General features: G+C 41.6%; 1 protein-coding gene across 1 annotated transcript; it reads right to left on the bottom strand.

Annotated features, from left to right (window-relative positions):
* Positions 1–654: 654 nt before the first annotated feature.
* Positions 655–13,967, bottom strand: LOC110485394 (uncharacterized). Its single transcript, XM_090194588.1, has 6 exons — positions 13,284–13,967; positions 9,797–10,120; positions 9,388–9,693; positions 2,472–2,617; positions 1,799–1,958; positions 655–1,437 (listed from the first exon to the last, which is right to left on the bottom strand). Exons 1-6 carry the CDS (start codon positions 13,321–13,323, stop codon positions 944–946), a joined length of 1,470 nt encoding a protein of 489 aa, XP_090050714.1. The 5' UTR covers positions 13,324–13,967; the 3' UTR covers positions 655–943.
* Between the last annotated feature and the right edge of the window lie 1,608 nt (positions 13,968–15,575).

Here is a 15,575-nt window from a genome sequence, read left to right as displayed (position 1 = left end):
ATCCAAAACATAAAGCAAAATCTACATTGGAATGGTTCAAAAATAAACATATCCAGGTGTTAGAATGGCCAAGTCAAAGTCCAGACCTGAATCCAATCGAGAATCTGTGGAAAGAAATGAAAACTGCTGTTCACAAATGCTCTCCATCCAACCTCACTGAGCTCGAGCTGTTTTGCAAGGAGGAATGGGAAAAAATGTCAGTCTCTCGATGTGCAAAACTGATAGAGACATACCCCAAGTGACTTACAGCTGTAATAGCAGCAAAAGGTGGCGCTACAAAGTATTAACTTAAGGGGGCTGAATAATTTTGCACGCCCAATTTTTCAGTTTGTGATTTGTTAAAAAAGTTTGAAATATCCAATAAATGTCGTTCCACTTCATGATTGTGTCCCACTTGTTGTTGATTCTTCACAAAAAAATACAGTTTTATATCTTTATGTTTGAAGCCTGAAATGTGGCAAAAGGTCGCAAAGTTCAAGGGGGCCAAATACTTTCGCAAGGCACTGTATATACATACACAATAGATATGTAAATCTCAAAGGTAGAACTGACTATTATGGTATTACTGTCTTCATTATTATAACAGACTAAATGAAGACAAGATTTGACAAAACACATAGTTCATATTTACACAAATATTTACAATAATGTTGGTTGACTTTCACAAAATCATATTTAATATAGATTATATACAGTAAAACCACATGAGCTGTTTTAATACAATGTGTCAAGGAGGATTTGAAACAGGAAAGGGATTGTTTTTTTTATGTCGTTCCAAGATGGCGGCTCTGTGGTGACAACCCTTTATCTCTCTACAGGGAGCTTCCCTTCATCCCAGATGGCAACTTGTTCTCTATAGAGCACTGCCTTTGACCAGAGTCCATATGGGGGATAGATAATAGGGTGTCATTTGGGACACATCCCTTGTATATATTCTATAGTGCTACATTATTTTGGGTAGCTGAGCTGTAGAGTAGAGGGCATCTTCTGGAGTGTCTTTAGAGAGGTGTACAGCAGGGTATCTTGTAGATTCTACAGTATCTTTGGGTAGCTGGGCTGTAGAGTAGAGGGCGTCTTCTGGAGTGTCTTTAGAGAGGTGTACAGCAGGGTATCTTGTAGATTCTACAGTATCTTTGGGTAGCTGGGCTGTAGAGTAGAGGGCGTCTTCTGGAGTGTCTTTAGAGAGGTGTACAGCAGGGTATCTTGTAGATTCTACAGTATCTTTGGGTAGCTGGGCTGTAGAGTAGAGGGCGTCTTCTGGAGTGTCTTTAGAGAGGTGTACAGCAGGGTATCTTGTAGATTCTACAGTATCTTTGGGTAGCTGGGCTGTAGAATAGATGGAATCATCCTGGGTTCCACTGGCTGTTGGAGGACTTGAAGAGACTCTAGAATCTGTAGGTAGATCCCCACTGGAGTAGATGAGAGAAGCTGGGTGATCTGCAGTAAAATATGGATTTATATTATCTTTGGGGAGTCACAGTAGAATAACATGGCATGTTAGGATAATTAACGAGTTTAGTAGAAATAAAATAGCAGGTTAGGAAAATGTACATTGCCATTCAGGATAACTAACGTGGCAGGTTAGGAAAATCAGGTTACGGTTAGGAAAAGAGGGTTAGCTAAAATGCTACAAGGAAGCAGCAAGCAGCCACTCAAATAGACATTAAGTTGCCAACAAACTGCCCAATTAGCTGTTAGGTTTCCATAGACCCATTTATGTTGCTCCTCCCACTTATTTGTCAACGCCCACTTTCAAACACACTCCACCTATGCAGTTACAAATGAATCTGTGGAATACCTGTGGCAGAGCTAGCAGGGTAGGTTGTAGAGGCTTGGCCAGCAGGGTAGGTTGTAGAGTTGTTAGGTGATTTGACAGTAGAGTAGACTACAGAGATGACCACAGGAAGTGTGTCTGTCTGTCTGTCTGCCTCTCTGATCTCCTCGTACACACAGACAACCTGCATAAAGAACCAATGACAATTACTACATACATGGTCAATATGGAAAAGAGTGGAGGGCCCTCAGCCAATGTGAGTCAAGGTTCAAACCAAAAAATGTAAATGAAGAACTACATTGTTAATATGGCTGCATTTACACAGGCAGCCCTTTAATTGGCTAAATATCTCATCTGATTGGTCAAAAGACCAATCATTAAGATCAGAATTGGGCTGCCTGTGTAAACGCAGCCTATGAGTCTGAGAATCCATCATGTGTTGAAACTGAGCTGTCTAATGAACAAGTGTTGTTTGTCGGAGGTTCTTCCTGTTGACAGATTGAGGAATGATAACAGACTACAGTAGAATCCCACTAGAGGCTGTAGACTCACACACTCAACCCTTAATGTTTAGTTTACCACCTCCCTGTCTATCACCTCTACACTACAAGTTATTATGGAGACACACACACACACACACACACACACACACACACACACACACACACACACACACACAGACCTTTGTATCTCTCACCTCTACAGTAGGGTCAGGTTGTGTGTTGGAGGAGACTGGTGGTGGTGGTGGTGTTCTCCTGGTTCCTCTCCTCTGTCTGTAGAACAGGAGCAGGACCAGTCCTAACACCATGACTACCAGACCAGCACTGGTCCACACCATAAGACCTGACCACAGACAGGAGGAGAGACTTTACAGAGTACTGTAAATATCATAGATACCATCAGACCTGACCACAGACAGGATGATAGATTTTACAGAGTAATGTGTACATCATAGATACCATCAGACCTGACCACAGACAGGAGGAGAGACTTTACAGAGTACTGTATATATCATAGATACCATCAGACCTGACCACAGACAGGAGGAGAGACTTTACAGAGTACTGTATATATCATAGATACCATCAAACCTGACCACAGACAGGAGGAGAGACTTTACAGAGTACTGTATATATCACAGATACCATCAGACCTGACCACAAACAGGAGGAGAGACTTTACAGAGTACTGTATATATCATAGATACCATCAGACCTGACCACAGACAGGAGGAGAGACTTTACAGAGTACTGTATATATCATAGATGCCATCAGACCTGACCACAGTACTGTATATTTTAAAGATATAGGAATGTCAGGTAGCCTAGTTGTTAGAGCGTTGGGCCAGTAACCGAAAGGTTGCTGGATCGAATCCCTGAGCTGACAAGGTAAAAAATATGTTCTTCTGCCCCTGAACAAGGCAGTTAACCCACTGGTCCCCGGTGGGGAAATAAGAATTTGTTCTTTTACAAATAAGAATTTGTTCTTTACTGACTTGCCTAGTTAAATAAAGAATTTTAAAAAAATAGATAACATGATGTTCATTCGATCAGTTGTTTTCTCAGCGGGTTGTTCAGTCAGTCTCTCAGTAAGGCAGGAAGACAGACAGAAAATAAAGGTGATACATGAGGAGAATCTAGAAGAAATAGAAACGCACACCTATTAGGGTGAGGTGCTGGCTAGCGGAGTAGAAAACAGATGTATCTGAGCTCCTAGCGGAGGAGAAAACAGATGTATCTGAGCTCCTAGCGGAGTAGAAAACAGATGTATCTGAGCTCCTAGCGTTAGTAGAAAACAGATGTATCTGAGCTCCTAGTGGAGTAGAAAACAGATGTATCTGAGCTCCTAGCGTTAGTAGAAAACAGATGTATCTGAGCTCCTAGTGGAGTAGAAAACAGATGTATCTGAGCTCCTAGTGGAGTAGAAAACAGATGTATCTGAGCTCCTAGCGGAGTAGAAAACAGATGTATCTGAGCTCCTAGCGGAGTAGAAAACAGATGTATCTGAGCTCCTAGCGGAGGAGAAAACAGATGTATCTGAGCTCCTAGCGGAGTAGAAAACAGATGTATCTGAGCTCCTAGCGGAGTAGAAAACAGATGTATCTGAGCTCCTAGCGGAGGAGAAAACAGATGTATCTGAGCTCCTAGCGTTAGTAGAAAACAGATGTATCTGAGCTCCTAGTGGAGTAGAAAACAGATGTATCTGAGCTCCTAGCGGAGTAGGAAACAGATGTATCTGAGCTCCTAGCGGAGTAGAAAACAGATGTATCTGAGCTCCTAGCGGAGTAGAAAACAGATGTATCTGAGCTCCTAGCGGAGTAGGAAACAGATGTATCTGAGCTCCTAGCGGAGTAGAAAACAGATGTATCTGAGCTCCAAGCGGAGTAGAAAACAGATGTATCTGAGCTCCTAGCGGAGTAGAAAACAGATGTATCTGAGCTCCTAGTGGAGTAGAAAACAGATGTATCTGAGCTCCTAGCGGAGTAGAAAACAGATGTATCTGAGCTCCTAGTGGAGTAGAAAACAGATGTATCTGAGCTCCTAGCGGAGTAGAAAACAGATGTATCTGAGCTCCTAGCGGAGTAGAAAACAGATGTATCTGAGCTCCTAGCGGAGTAGAAAACAGATGTATCTGAGCTCCTAGCGGAGTAGAAAACAGATGTATCTGAGCTCCTAGCGGAGTAGAAAACAGATGTATCTGAGCTCCTAGTGGAGTAGAAAACAGATGTATCTGAGCTCCTAGTGGAGGAGAAAACAGATGTATCTGAGCTCCTAGCGGAGTAGAAAACAGATGTATCTGAGCTCCAAACGGAGGAGAAAACAGATGTATCTGAGCTCCTAGCGGAGTAGAAAACAGATGTATCTGAGCTCCTAGTGGAGTAGAAAACAGATGTATCTGAGCTCCTAGTGGAGTAGAAAACAGATGTATCTGAGCTCCTAGCAGAGTAGAAAACAGATGTATCTGAGCTCCTAGCGGAGTAGAAAACAGATGTATCTGAGCTCCTAGCGGAGTAGAAAACAGATGTATCTGAGCTCCTAGCAGAGTAGAAAACAGATGTATCTGAGCTCCTAGCGGAGTAGAAAACAGATGTATCTGAGCTCCTAGCGGAGTAGAAAACAGATGTATCTGAGCTCCTAGCAGAGTAGAAAACAGATGTATCTGAGCTCCTAGCGGAGTAGAAAACAGATGTATCTGAGCTCCTAGTGGAGTAGAAAACAGATGTATCTGAGCTCCTAGCAGAGTAGAAAACAGATGTATCTGAGCTCCAAACGGAGGAGAAAACAGATGTATCTGAGCTCCTAGTGGAGTAGAAAACAGATGTATCTGAGCTCCTAGCAGAGTAGAAAACAGATGTATCTGAGCTCCTAGCGGAGTAGAAAACAGATGTATCTGAGCTCCTAGCGGAGTAGAAAACAGATGTATCTGAGCTCCTAGTGGAGTAGAAAACAGATGTATCTGAGCTCCTAGTGGAGTAGAAAACAGATGTATCTGAGCTCCTAGTGGAGTAGAAAACAGATGTATCTGAGCTCCTAGCGGAGTAGAAAACAGATGTATCTGAGCTCCTAGTGGAGTAGAAAACAGATGTATCTGAGCTCCTAGCGGAGTAGAAAACAGATGTATCTGAGCTCCTAGTGGAGTAGAAAACAGATGTATCTGAGCTCCTAGCAGAGTAGAAAACAGATGTATCTGAGCTCCTAGTGGAGTAGAAAACAGATGTATCTGAGCTCCTAGTGGAGTAGAAAACAGATGTATCTGAGCTCCTAGCAGAGTAGAAAACAGATGTATCTGAGCTCCTAGTGGAGTAGAAAACAGATGTATCTGAGCTCCTAGCGGAGTAGAAAACAGATGTAAATGAGCTCCTAGTGGAGTAGAAAACAGATGTATCTGAGCTCCTAGCGGAGTAGAAAACAGATGTTTTCTAGTGGAGTAGAAAACAGATGTATCTGAGCTCCTAGTGGAGTAGAAAACAGATGTATCTGAGCTCCTAGCAGAGTAGAAAACAGATGTATCTGAGCTCCTAGTGGAGTAGAAAACAGATGTATCTGAGCTCCTAGCGGAGTAGAAAACAGATGTAAATGAGCTCCTAGTGGAGTAGAAAACAGATGTATCTGAGCTCCTAGCGGAGGAGAAAACAGATGTATCTGAGCTCCTAGCGGAGTAGAAAACAGATGTATCTGAGCTCCTAGCGGAGTAGAAAACAGATGTATCTGAGCTCCTAGCGGAGTAGAAAACAGATGTATCTGAGCTCCTAGCGGAGTAGAAAACAGATGTATCTGAGCTCCTAGCGTTAGTAGAAAACAGATGTATCTGAGCTCCTAGCTGAGTAGAAAACAGATGTATCTGAGCTCCTAGCGGAGTAGAAAACAGATGTATCTGAGCTCCTAGCGGAGTAGAAAACAGATGTATCTGAGCTCCTAGTGGAGTAGAAAACAGATGTATCTGAGCTCCTAGCGGAGTAGAAAACAGATGTATCTGAGCTCCTAGTGGAGTAGAAAACAGATGTATCTGAGCTCCTAGCGGAGTAGAAAACAGATGTATCTGAGCTCCTAGTGGAGTAGAAAACAGATGTATCTGAGCTCCTAGTGGAGTAGAAAACAGATGTATCTGAGCTCCAAACGGAGGAGAAAACAGATGTATCTGAGCTCCTAGCGGAGTAGAAAACAGATGTATCTGAGCTCCTAGCGGAGTAGAAAACAGATGTATCTGAGCTCCTAGCAGAGTAGAAAACAGATGTATCTGAGCTCCTAGTGGAGTAGAAAACAGATGTATCTGAGCTCCTAGTGGAGTAGAAAACAGATGTATCTGAGCTCCTAGCGGAGTAGAAAACAGATGTATCTGAGCTCCTGGTGGAGGAGAAAACAGATGTATCTGAGCTCCTAGCAGAGTAGAAAACAGATGTATCTGAGCTCCTAGCGGAGTAGAAAACAGATGTATCTGAGCTCCTAGTGGAGTAGAAAACAGATGTATCTGAGCTCCTAGTGGAGTAGAAAACAGATGTATCTGAGCTCCTAGCGGAGTAGAAAACAGAGGTATCTGAGCTCCTAGTGGAGGAGAAAACAGATGTATCTGAGCTCCTAGTGGAGTAGAAAACAGATGTATCTGAGCTCCTAGTGGAGTAGAAAACAGATGTATCTGAGCTCCAAACGGAGGAGAAAACAGATGTATCTGAGCTCCTAGCGGAGTAGAAAACAGATGTATCTGAGCTCCTAGCAGAGTAGAAAACAGATGTATCTGAGCTCCTAGCGGAGGAGAAAACAGATGTATCTGAGCTCCTAGCAGAGTAGAAAACAGATGTATCTGAGCTCCTAGTGGAGTAGAAAACAGATGTATCTGAGCTCCTAGCAGAGTAGAAAACAGATGTATCTGAGCTCCTAGTGGAGTAGAAAACAGATGTATCTGAGCTCCTAGCAGAGTAGAAAACAGATGTATCTGAGCTCCTAGCGGAGTAGAAAACAGATGTATCTGAGCTCCTAGCGTTAGTAGAAAACAGATGTATCTGAGCTCCTAGCTGAGTAGAAAACAGATGTATCTGAGCTCCTAGCGGAGTAGAAAACAGATGTATCTGAGCTCCTAGCGGAGTAGAAAACAGATGTATCTGAGCTCCTAGCGGAGTAGAAAACAGATGTATCTGAGCTCCTAGTGGAGTAGAAAACAGATGTATCTGAGCTCCTAGCGGAGTAGAAAACAGATGTATCTGAGCTCCTAGTGGAGTAGAAAACAGATGTATCTGAGCTCCTAGTGGAGTAGAAAACAGATGTATCTGAGCTCCAAACGGAGGAGAAAACAGATGTATCTGAGCTCCTAGCGGAGTAGAAAACAGATGTATCTGAGCTCCTAGCGGAGTAGAAAACAGATGTATCTGAGCTCCTAGCAGAGTAGAAAACAGATGTATCTGAGCTCCTAGTGGAGTAGAAAACAGATGTATCTGAGCTCCTAGTGGAGTAGAAAACAGATGTATCTGAGCTCCTAGCGGAGTAGAAAACAGATGTATCTGAGCTCCTAGTGGAGGAGAAAACAGATGTATCTGAGCTCCTAGCAGAGTAGAAAACAGATGTATCTGAGCTCCTAGCGGAGTAGAAAACAGATGTATCTGAGCTCCTAGTGGAGTAGAAAACAGATGTATCTGAGCTCCTAGTGGAGTAGAAAACAGATGTATCTGAGCTCCTAGCGGAGTAGAAAACAGATGTATCTGAGCTCCTAGTGGAGGAGAAAACAGATGTATCTGAGCTCCTAGTGGAGTAGAAAACAGATGTATCTGAGCTCCTAGTGGAGTAGAAAACAGATGTATCTGAGCTCCAAACGGAGGAGAAAACAGATGTATCTGAGCTCCTAGCGGAGTAGAAAACAGATGTATCTGAGCTCCTAGCAGAGTAGAAAACAGATGTATCTGAGCTCCTAGCGGAGGAGAAAACAGATGTATCTGAGCTCCTAGCAGAGTAGAAAACAGATGTATCTGAGCTCCTAGTGGAGTAGAAAACAGATGTATCTGAGCTCCTAGCAGAGTAGAAAACAGATGTATCTGAGCTCCTAGTGGAGTAGAAAACAGATGTATCTGAGCTCCTAGCAGAGTAGAAAACAGATGTATCTGAGCTCCTAGTGGAGTAGAAAACAGATGTATCTGAGCTCCTAGTGGAGTAGAAAACAGATGTATCTGAGCTCCTAGTGGAGTAGAAAACAGATGTATCTGAGCTCCTAGTGGAGTAGAAAACAGATGTATCTGAGCTCCTAGCGGAGTAGAAAACAGATGTATCTGAGCTCCTAGTGGAGTAGAAAACAGATGTATCTGAGCTCCTAGCGGAGTAGAAAACAGATGTATCTGAGCTCCTAGTGGAGTAGAAAACAGATGTATCTGAGCTCCTAGCGGAGTAGAAAACAGATGTATCTGAGCTCCTAGCGGAGTAGAAAACAGATGTATCTGAGCTCCTAGTGGAGTAGAAAACAGATGTATCTGAGCTCCTAGCAGAGTAGAAAACAGATGTATCTGAGCTCCTAGCGTTAGTAGAAAACAGATGTATCTGAGCTCCTAGTGGAGGAGAAAACAGATGTATCTGAGCTCCTAGCAGAGTAGAAAACAGATGTATCTGAGCTCCTAGTGGAGTAGAAAACAGATGTATCTGAGCTCCTAGTGGAGTAGATAACAGATGTATCTGAGCTCCTAGCAGAGCAGAAAACAGATGTATCTGAGCTCCTAGCAGAGTAGAAAACAGATGTATCTGAGCTCCTAGTGGAGTAGAAAACAGATGTATCTGAGCTCCTAGTGGAGTAGAAAACAGATGTATCTGAGCTCCTAGCAGAGTAGATAACAGATGTATCTGAGCTCCTAGCAGAGTAGATAACAGATGTATCTGCAGCTCTCTTTTATTGTCAAGTGATACATGAGGAGCCCAAATCCTCCAGTGTTGCATCACTTCCTGTAGACTTCTGAATAAACTCACGTCTACACCATATTTTAGCCCCCAGCACTCTGACTCTGTCCTACACCAGGAGAGTAGTCAGAGAGAGAGCGAGATTTGTCCAAAGCATGAACAGTTACAATTGATTACCTCCAACATTACAGCATTTAATATCACAACATATTAGTAGTATTGACTGAGATGAGAAATGCATCATACCTGCTCTAGACGAAACAGGACCACTGATTTCTCCAGATGCCAGAAATGTTGTAGAGAGGTTAGATAATGTTGCTGAGAGGTTTGGGAGGGTTGTGGAGATGTTAGATAATGTTGCAGAGAGGTTTGGGAGGGTTGTGGAGATGTTAGATAATGTTGCAGAGAGGTTTGGGAGGGTTGTGGAGATGTTAGATAATGTTGCAGAGAGGTTTGGGAGGGTTGTGGAGATGTTAGATAATGTTGCAGAGAGGTTAGAGGATGTTGTGCAGACATGAGGTCTGGAGGTGACAGTTGACGGTTTAGGAGGAGCTGTGTGTAAAACAAAAGAACAGGCATCCACAAATACTGTCACCATTTTGCTTTTCTCTAATGAAGTCATGAAGCCTGTAACAAATAATATCTCTGAATTTACCATCTGTTACTGTGAGATGCACCTCTTGGTATGTGTCTGGGCCATATCTCTCCACTCCACACCAGTAGGTCCCAGAGTCTGTCTTCCTCAGGTTCTTGATGGTCACATAGGAGACTCCATTCCTTAGGTCTTCTATGGTGTATCTCCCTTTCTCAATATAATGCTTGTTGCCCTCAGTTTGAACAAGACGATCTCTATGGTAACATTCTCTTCTGCAGAAATATTTTTCATTGTCACCTGCCCATGTGTGAGAGCATTTGATTTTGACTTGTCCTCCTACCACCCCCTTCACATTAATGCCAGCTGACTCCACAACACACAGAGCTGTCAAACAGAAACACACAGTACAATCACAACTGATGACATGTGAGATAAACTTTAACCCTGCTCAAATCTAACATTAACCCTGCTCACATCTAACTTTAACCTGCTCAAATCTAACTTTAACCCTGCTCAAATCTAACTTTAACCCTGCTCAAATCTAACTTTAACCCTGCTCAAATCTAACTTTAACCCTGCTCAAATCTAACTTTAACCCTGCTCAAATCTAACATTAACCCTGCTCAAATCTAACTTTAACCCTGCTCAAATCTAACATTAACCCTGCTCAAATCTAACTTGAACCCTGCTCAAATCTAACTTTAACCCTGCTCAAATCTAACTTTAACCCTGCTCAAATCTAACTTCAACCCTGCTCAAATCTAACTTTAACCCTGCTCAAATCTAACTTTAACCCTGCTCAAATCTAACTTTAACCCTGGATAAATCTAACTTTAACCCTGGATAAATCTAACTTTAACCCTGGATAAATCTTACTTTAACCCTGCTCAAATCTTATTTTAACCCTGGATAAATCTTATTTTAACCCTGGATAAATCTTACTTTAATCCTGGATAAATCTTACTTTAACCCTGGATAAATCTTATTTTAACCCTGGATAAATCTTACTTTAATCCTGGATAAATCTAACTTTAACCCTGGATAAATCTTACTTTAACCCTGGATAAATCTTATTTTAACCCTGGATAAATCTTACTTTAATCCTGGATAAATCTAACTTTAACCCTGGATAAATCTTACTTTAACCCTGGATAAATCTTATTTTAACCCTGGATAAATCTTACTACAAGCATTTCGCTACACTCGCATTAACATCTGCTAACCATGTGTATGTGACAAATAAAATTTGATTTGATTTGATTCGATTTGACTTTAACCCTGGATAAATCCTACTTTAACCCTGGATAAATCTTACTTTAACCCTGGATAAATCTTATTTTAACCCTGGATAAATCTTACTTTAACCCTGCAGAAATCTTACTTTAACCCTGGATAAATCCTACTTTAACCCTGGATAAAACTTATTTTAACCCTGGATAAATTGTACATTAACTCTGCACAAACACAGGTAAAAGGCCAACATATCAAATCAAATCAAAGTCTATATGTCACATGCGCCGAATACAACAGGTGTAGTAGAACTTACAGTGAAATGCTGAATACAACAGGTGTAGTAGACCTTACAGTGAGATACTGAATACAGGCTCTAACCAATAGTGAAAACTAACAGTAGCGAGGCTACATACAGTAGGAAGGCTATATACAGTAGGGAGGCTACATACAGTAGGGAGGCTATATACAGTAGGGAGGCTATATACAGTAGGGAGGGTATATACAGTAGGGAGGCTACATACAGTAGGGAGGCTACATACAGTAGGGAGGGTATATACAGTAGAGAGGCTACTTACAGTAGAGAGGCTATATACAGTAGGGAAGCTACATACAGTAGGGAAGCTACATACAGTAGGGAGGCTACATACAGTAGGGAGGCTACATACAGTAGGGAGGCTATATACAGTAGGGAGGCTACATACAGTAGGGAAGCTACATACAGTAGGGAGGCTACATACAGTAGGGAGGCTACATACAGTAGGGAGGCTACATACAGTAGGGAGGCTACATACAGTAGGGAGGCTATATACAGTAGGGAGGCTACATACAGTAGGGAGGCTACATACAGTAGGGAGGGTATATACAGTAGAGGCTATATACAGTAGGGAGGCTACATACAGTAGGGAGGGTATATACAGTAGAGAGGCTACTTACAGTAGAGAGGCTATATACAGTAGGGAGGCTACATACAGTAGGGAGGCTACATACAGTAGGGAGGCTACATACTGTAGAGAGGCTACATACAGTAGAGAGGCTACATACAGTAGGGAGGCTATATACAGTAGAGAGGCTACTTACAGTAGAGAGGCTATATACAGTAGGGAGGCTACATACAGTAGGGAGGCTACATACAGTAGAGAGGCTACTTACAGTAGAGAGGCTACTTACAGTAGAGAGGCTATATACAGTAGAGAGGCTATATACAGTAGGGAGGCTACTTACAGTAGGGAGGCTACATACAGTAGGGAGGCTACATACAGTAGAGAGGCTACTTACAGTAGAGAGGCTACTTACAGTAGAGAGGCTACTTACAGTAGGGAGGCTATATACAGTAGGGAGGCTACTTACAGTAGAGAGGCTACATACAGTAGAGAGGCTACTTACAGTAGAGAGGCTACTTACAGTAGAGAGGCTACTTACAGTAGGGAGGCTACATACAGTAGGGAGGCTATATACAGTAGGGAGGCTATATACAGTAGGGAGGCTATATACAGTAGCGAGGCTACATATAGTAGGGAGGCTACATACAGTAGGGAGGCTATATACAGTAGGGAGGCTATATACAGTAGCGAGGCTACATACAGTAGAGAGGCTACTTACAGTAGAGAGGCTACTTACAGTAGAGAGGCTACTTACAGTAGGGAGGCTACTTACAGTAGGGAGGCTATATACAGTAGGGAGGCTACATACAGTAGAGAGGCTACTTACAGTAGGGAGGCTATATACAGTAGGGAGGCTACATACAGTAGAGAGGCTACATACAGTAGAGAGGCTACTTACAGTAGGGAGGCTATATACAGTAGGGAGGCTACATACAGTAGGGAGGCTATATACAGTAGGGAGGCTATATACAGTAGGGAGGCTATATACAGTAGGGAGGCTACATATAGTAGGGAGGCTACATACAGTAGGGAGGCTATATACAGTAGGGAGGCTATATACAGTAGCGAGGCTACATACAGACACCGGTTAGTCGGGCTGATTGAGGTAGTATGTACATGTAGATATGGTTAAAGTGACTATGCATATATGATGAACAGGAAGTAGCAGTAGTGTCAAACATTCTAAGTTCAGTTCATTATCATGAGGTACATGTGGAAAACAATGTATCTGGCTCCTTATAGACAAATACATATCTTATTCCTTCTGTACTATATCATACAGACAGACAGACAGACAGACAGGCAGACAGGCAGGCAGGCAGGCAGGCAGGCAGGCAGGCAGAAAGAAAGAAAGAAAGAAAGAAAGAAAGAAAGAAAGAAAGAAAGAAAGAAAGAAAGAAAGAAAGAAAGAAAGAAAGAAAGAAAGAACTCACCTGAGAGGAGACAGCAGGAGACAACATGGAGTATCTTCATTCTGGACAGTTACTCCTCAGTTACTATACTGTTAAAGTTACTTTACTACCACAATTACTATACTGTTAAAGTTACTTTACTATCACAGTTACTGTTAAAGTTACTTTACTACCACAGTAACTATACTGTTAAAGTTACTTTACTACCACAGTTACTATACTGTTAAAGTTACTATACTGTTAAAGTTACTTTACTACCACAGTAACTATACTGTTACAGTTACTTTACTACCACAGTTACTATACTGTTAAAGTTACTTTACTACCACAGTAACTATACTGTTACAGTTATTTTACTATACTACCTGCTAGTCCAGTTCCACAACAGAGTCTCTGTCAGCTACTCACTTGACAGCAGGGTGTTTCTGAAACGCTCTGTCTTCCTTAATTGAAAGCTCCTCCCTCATCTGACACCCCACCCCTCTCCTCTGTCTCTCTCTCTCTCTCTCTTTATCTATCTCTCTTTCTGTCTTTTTGTCTCTGTCTTTTGTCTCTCTCTGTCTTTAAATCAAATTAAATTCAAAGGTTTTTTTGGCTTGGCAAACATGCTTACATTGCCAAAGCAGAGATACTGTCTGTCTGTCTGTCTGTCTGTCTGTCTGTCTGTCTGTCTGTCTGTCTGTCTGTCTGTCTGTCTCTCTCTCTAAGGGCTTTATTGGCATGGGAAACATATGTGGTGGGCATTAGCCTACACATCCTGATGATTTCTCTGTAGTGACAGGTCTATATGTGCTGCAGAGTGAAACTGGTTCAAACCGGCCGGAGGTTAGACTTCTAAACCACCAGAGATCTCAGCTATCTGTGGTGACTAAGTGTTAAAACTGTCAACTTCTCTGTTCTAAAGTTGCCATGTTTGTTTCAGCAGAGGAGGAACACAATGTTGAGATGATGACAATATAGTTAAAGTATACATCAATATATTTTATAACTTTTTTCTGACATTTAATTGATCCAAATACAGTCTTTGTAAGTTATAAACTCAACAGATGAGTTTCTGAACAGAAGAAACATCCCTCCTCTTCAACCCAACTCCCCCTTAATGAATGACGTCATCACATAACAGACAAGCTACTGAGATCTCAGTAAACCAACAGAATGACCTCCACATCGCCCCCTACAGAATGTTATCAGTACTGATGAATAAATCTACTATAATCTCCACCACCAGTCGTCTCTCTATTGATCCTGGGGGACGAGGTTACAGTCTAATAAACTACATGTTTCAACTCGGTCAATTCAGGAAGTGAAGTGACATTCCATTCATGGATTGAAAAGTCCACATGGAAAATGATGGTCATCGATGATAAATTGAATTGTGATTATTTTAATGAATTTAATTGAATTCTATTCAAGTGGACCCCAGCTCTGGTAATGATAACACTTCAGGTGACCTCTTCTCTTCAGAATGCAGACCATAGAATTACATAATAGAACTGAATTCCTTAATAGAACTTCATTACATAATAGAACTTCATTACATAATAGAACTTCATTACATAATAGAACTTCATTCCTTAATAGAACTTCATTACATAATAGAACTTCATTACATAATAGAACTTCATTACATAATAGAACTGAATTCCTTAATATAACTTCATTACATAATAGAACTGAATTCCTTAATAGAACTTCATTACATAATAGAACTGAATTCCTTAATAGAACTTCATTACATAATAGAACTGAATTCCTTAATAGAACTTCATTACATAATAGAACTGAATTCCTTAATATAACTTCATTACATAATAGAACTGAATTCCTTAATAGAACTTCATTACATATTAAAATGTAATTCCAACGTTAGTCAGATTTTAATAGGATCTCTGTGCTACAGAGTCTATCAGGAGTCAGTAGTTGTGATATTGTTGAGGTTCTGGTCCAATGCTATAGGGTCGAGTGCTTAAAAGGCTGATTGGTCGAGGGCGGGGTCATGAGCAATGCATTCTGGGTCAGCGGTAGACACGGGCTGAGGGGCCACTGCATTGTGGGTGGAAGTTATATTTTCTTCATCCTCACCATCTAAACTCCAAGTACACCCACTGTAAACTCTAAAGTACACCAACTGTAAACTCTAAAGTACACCAACTGTAAACTCTAAAGTACACCTACTGTAAACTCTAAAGTACACCAACTGTAAACTCTAAAGTACACCTACTGTAAACTCTAAAGTACACCAACTGTAAACTCTAGTACACATACTGTAAACTCTAGTACACATACTGTAAACTCTAAAGTACACCTACTGTA

This window comes from Oncorhynchus mykiss, chromosome 13, assembly GCF_057628025.1.
Source record: "Oncorhynchus mykiss isolate SJ-2025 chromosome 13, ASM5762802v1, whole genome shotgun sequence".
NCBI classification, from domain to species: domain Eukaryota; kingdom Metazoa; phylum Chordata; class Actinopteri; order Salmoniformes; family Salmonidae; genus Oncorhynchus; species Oncorhynchus mykiss.
Note: the sequence above shows the minus strand (reverse complement) of the source record. Positions and strands in the feature narration are given on the sequence as shown.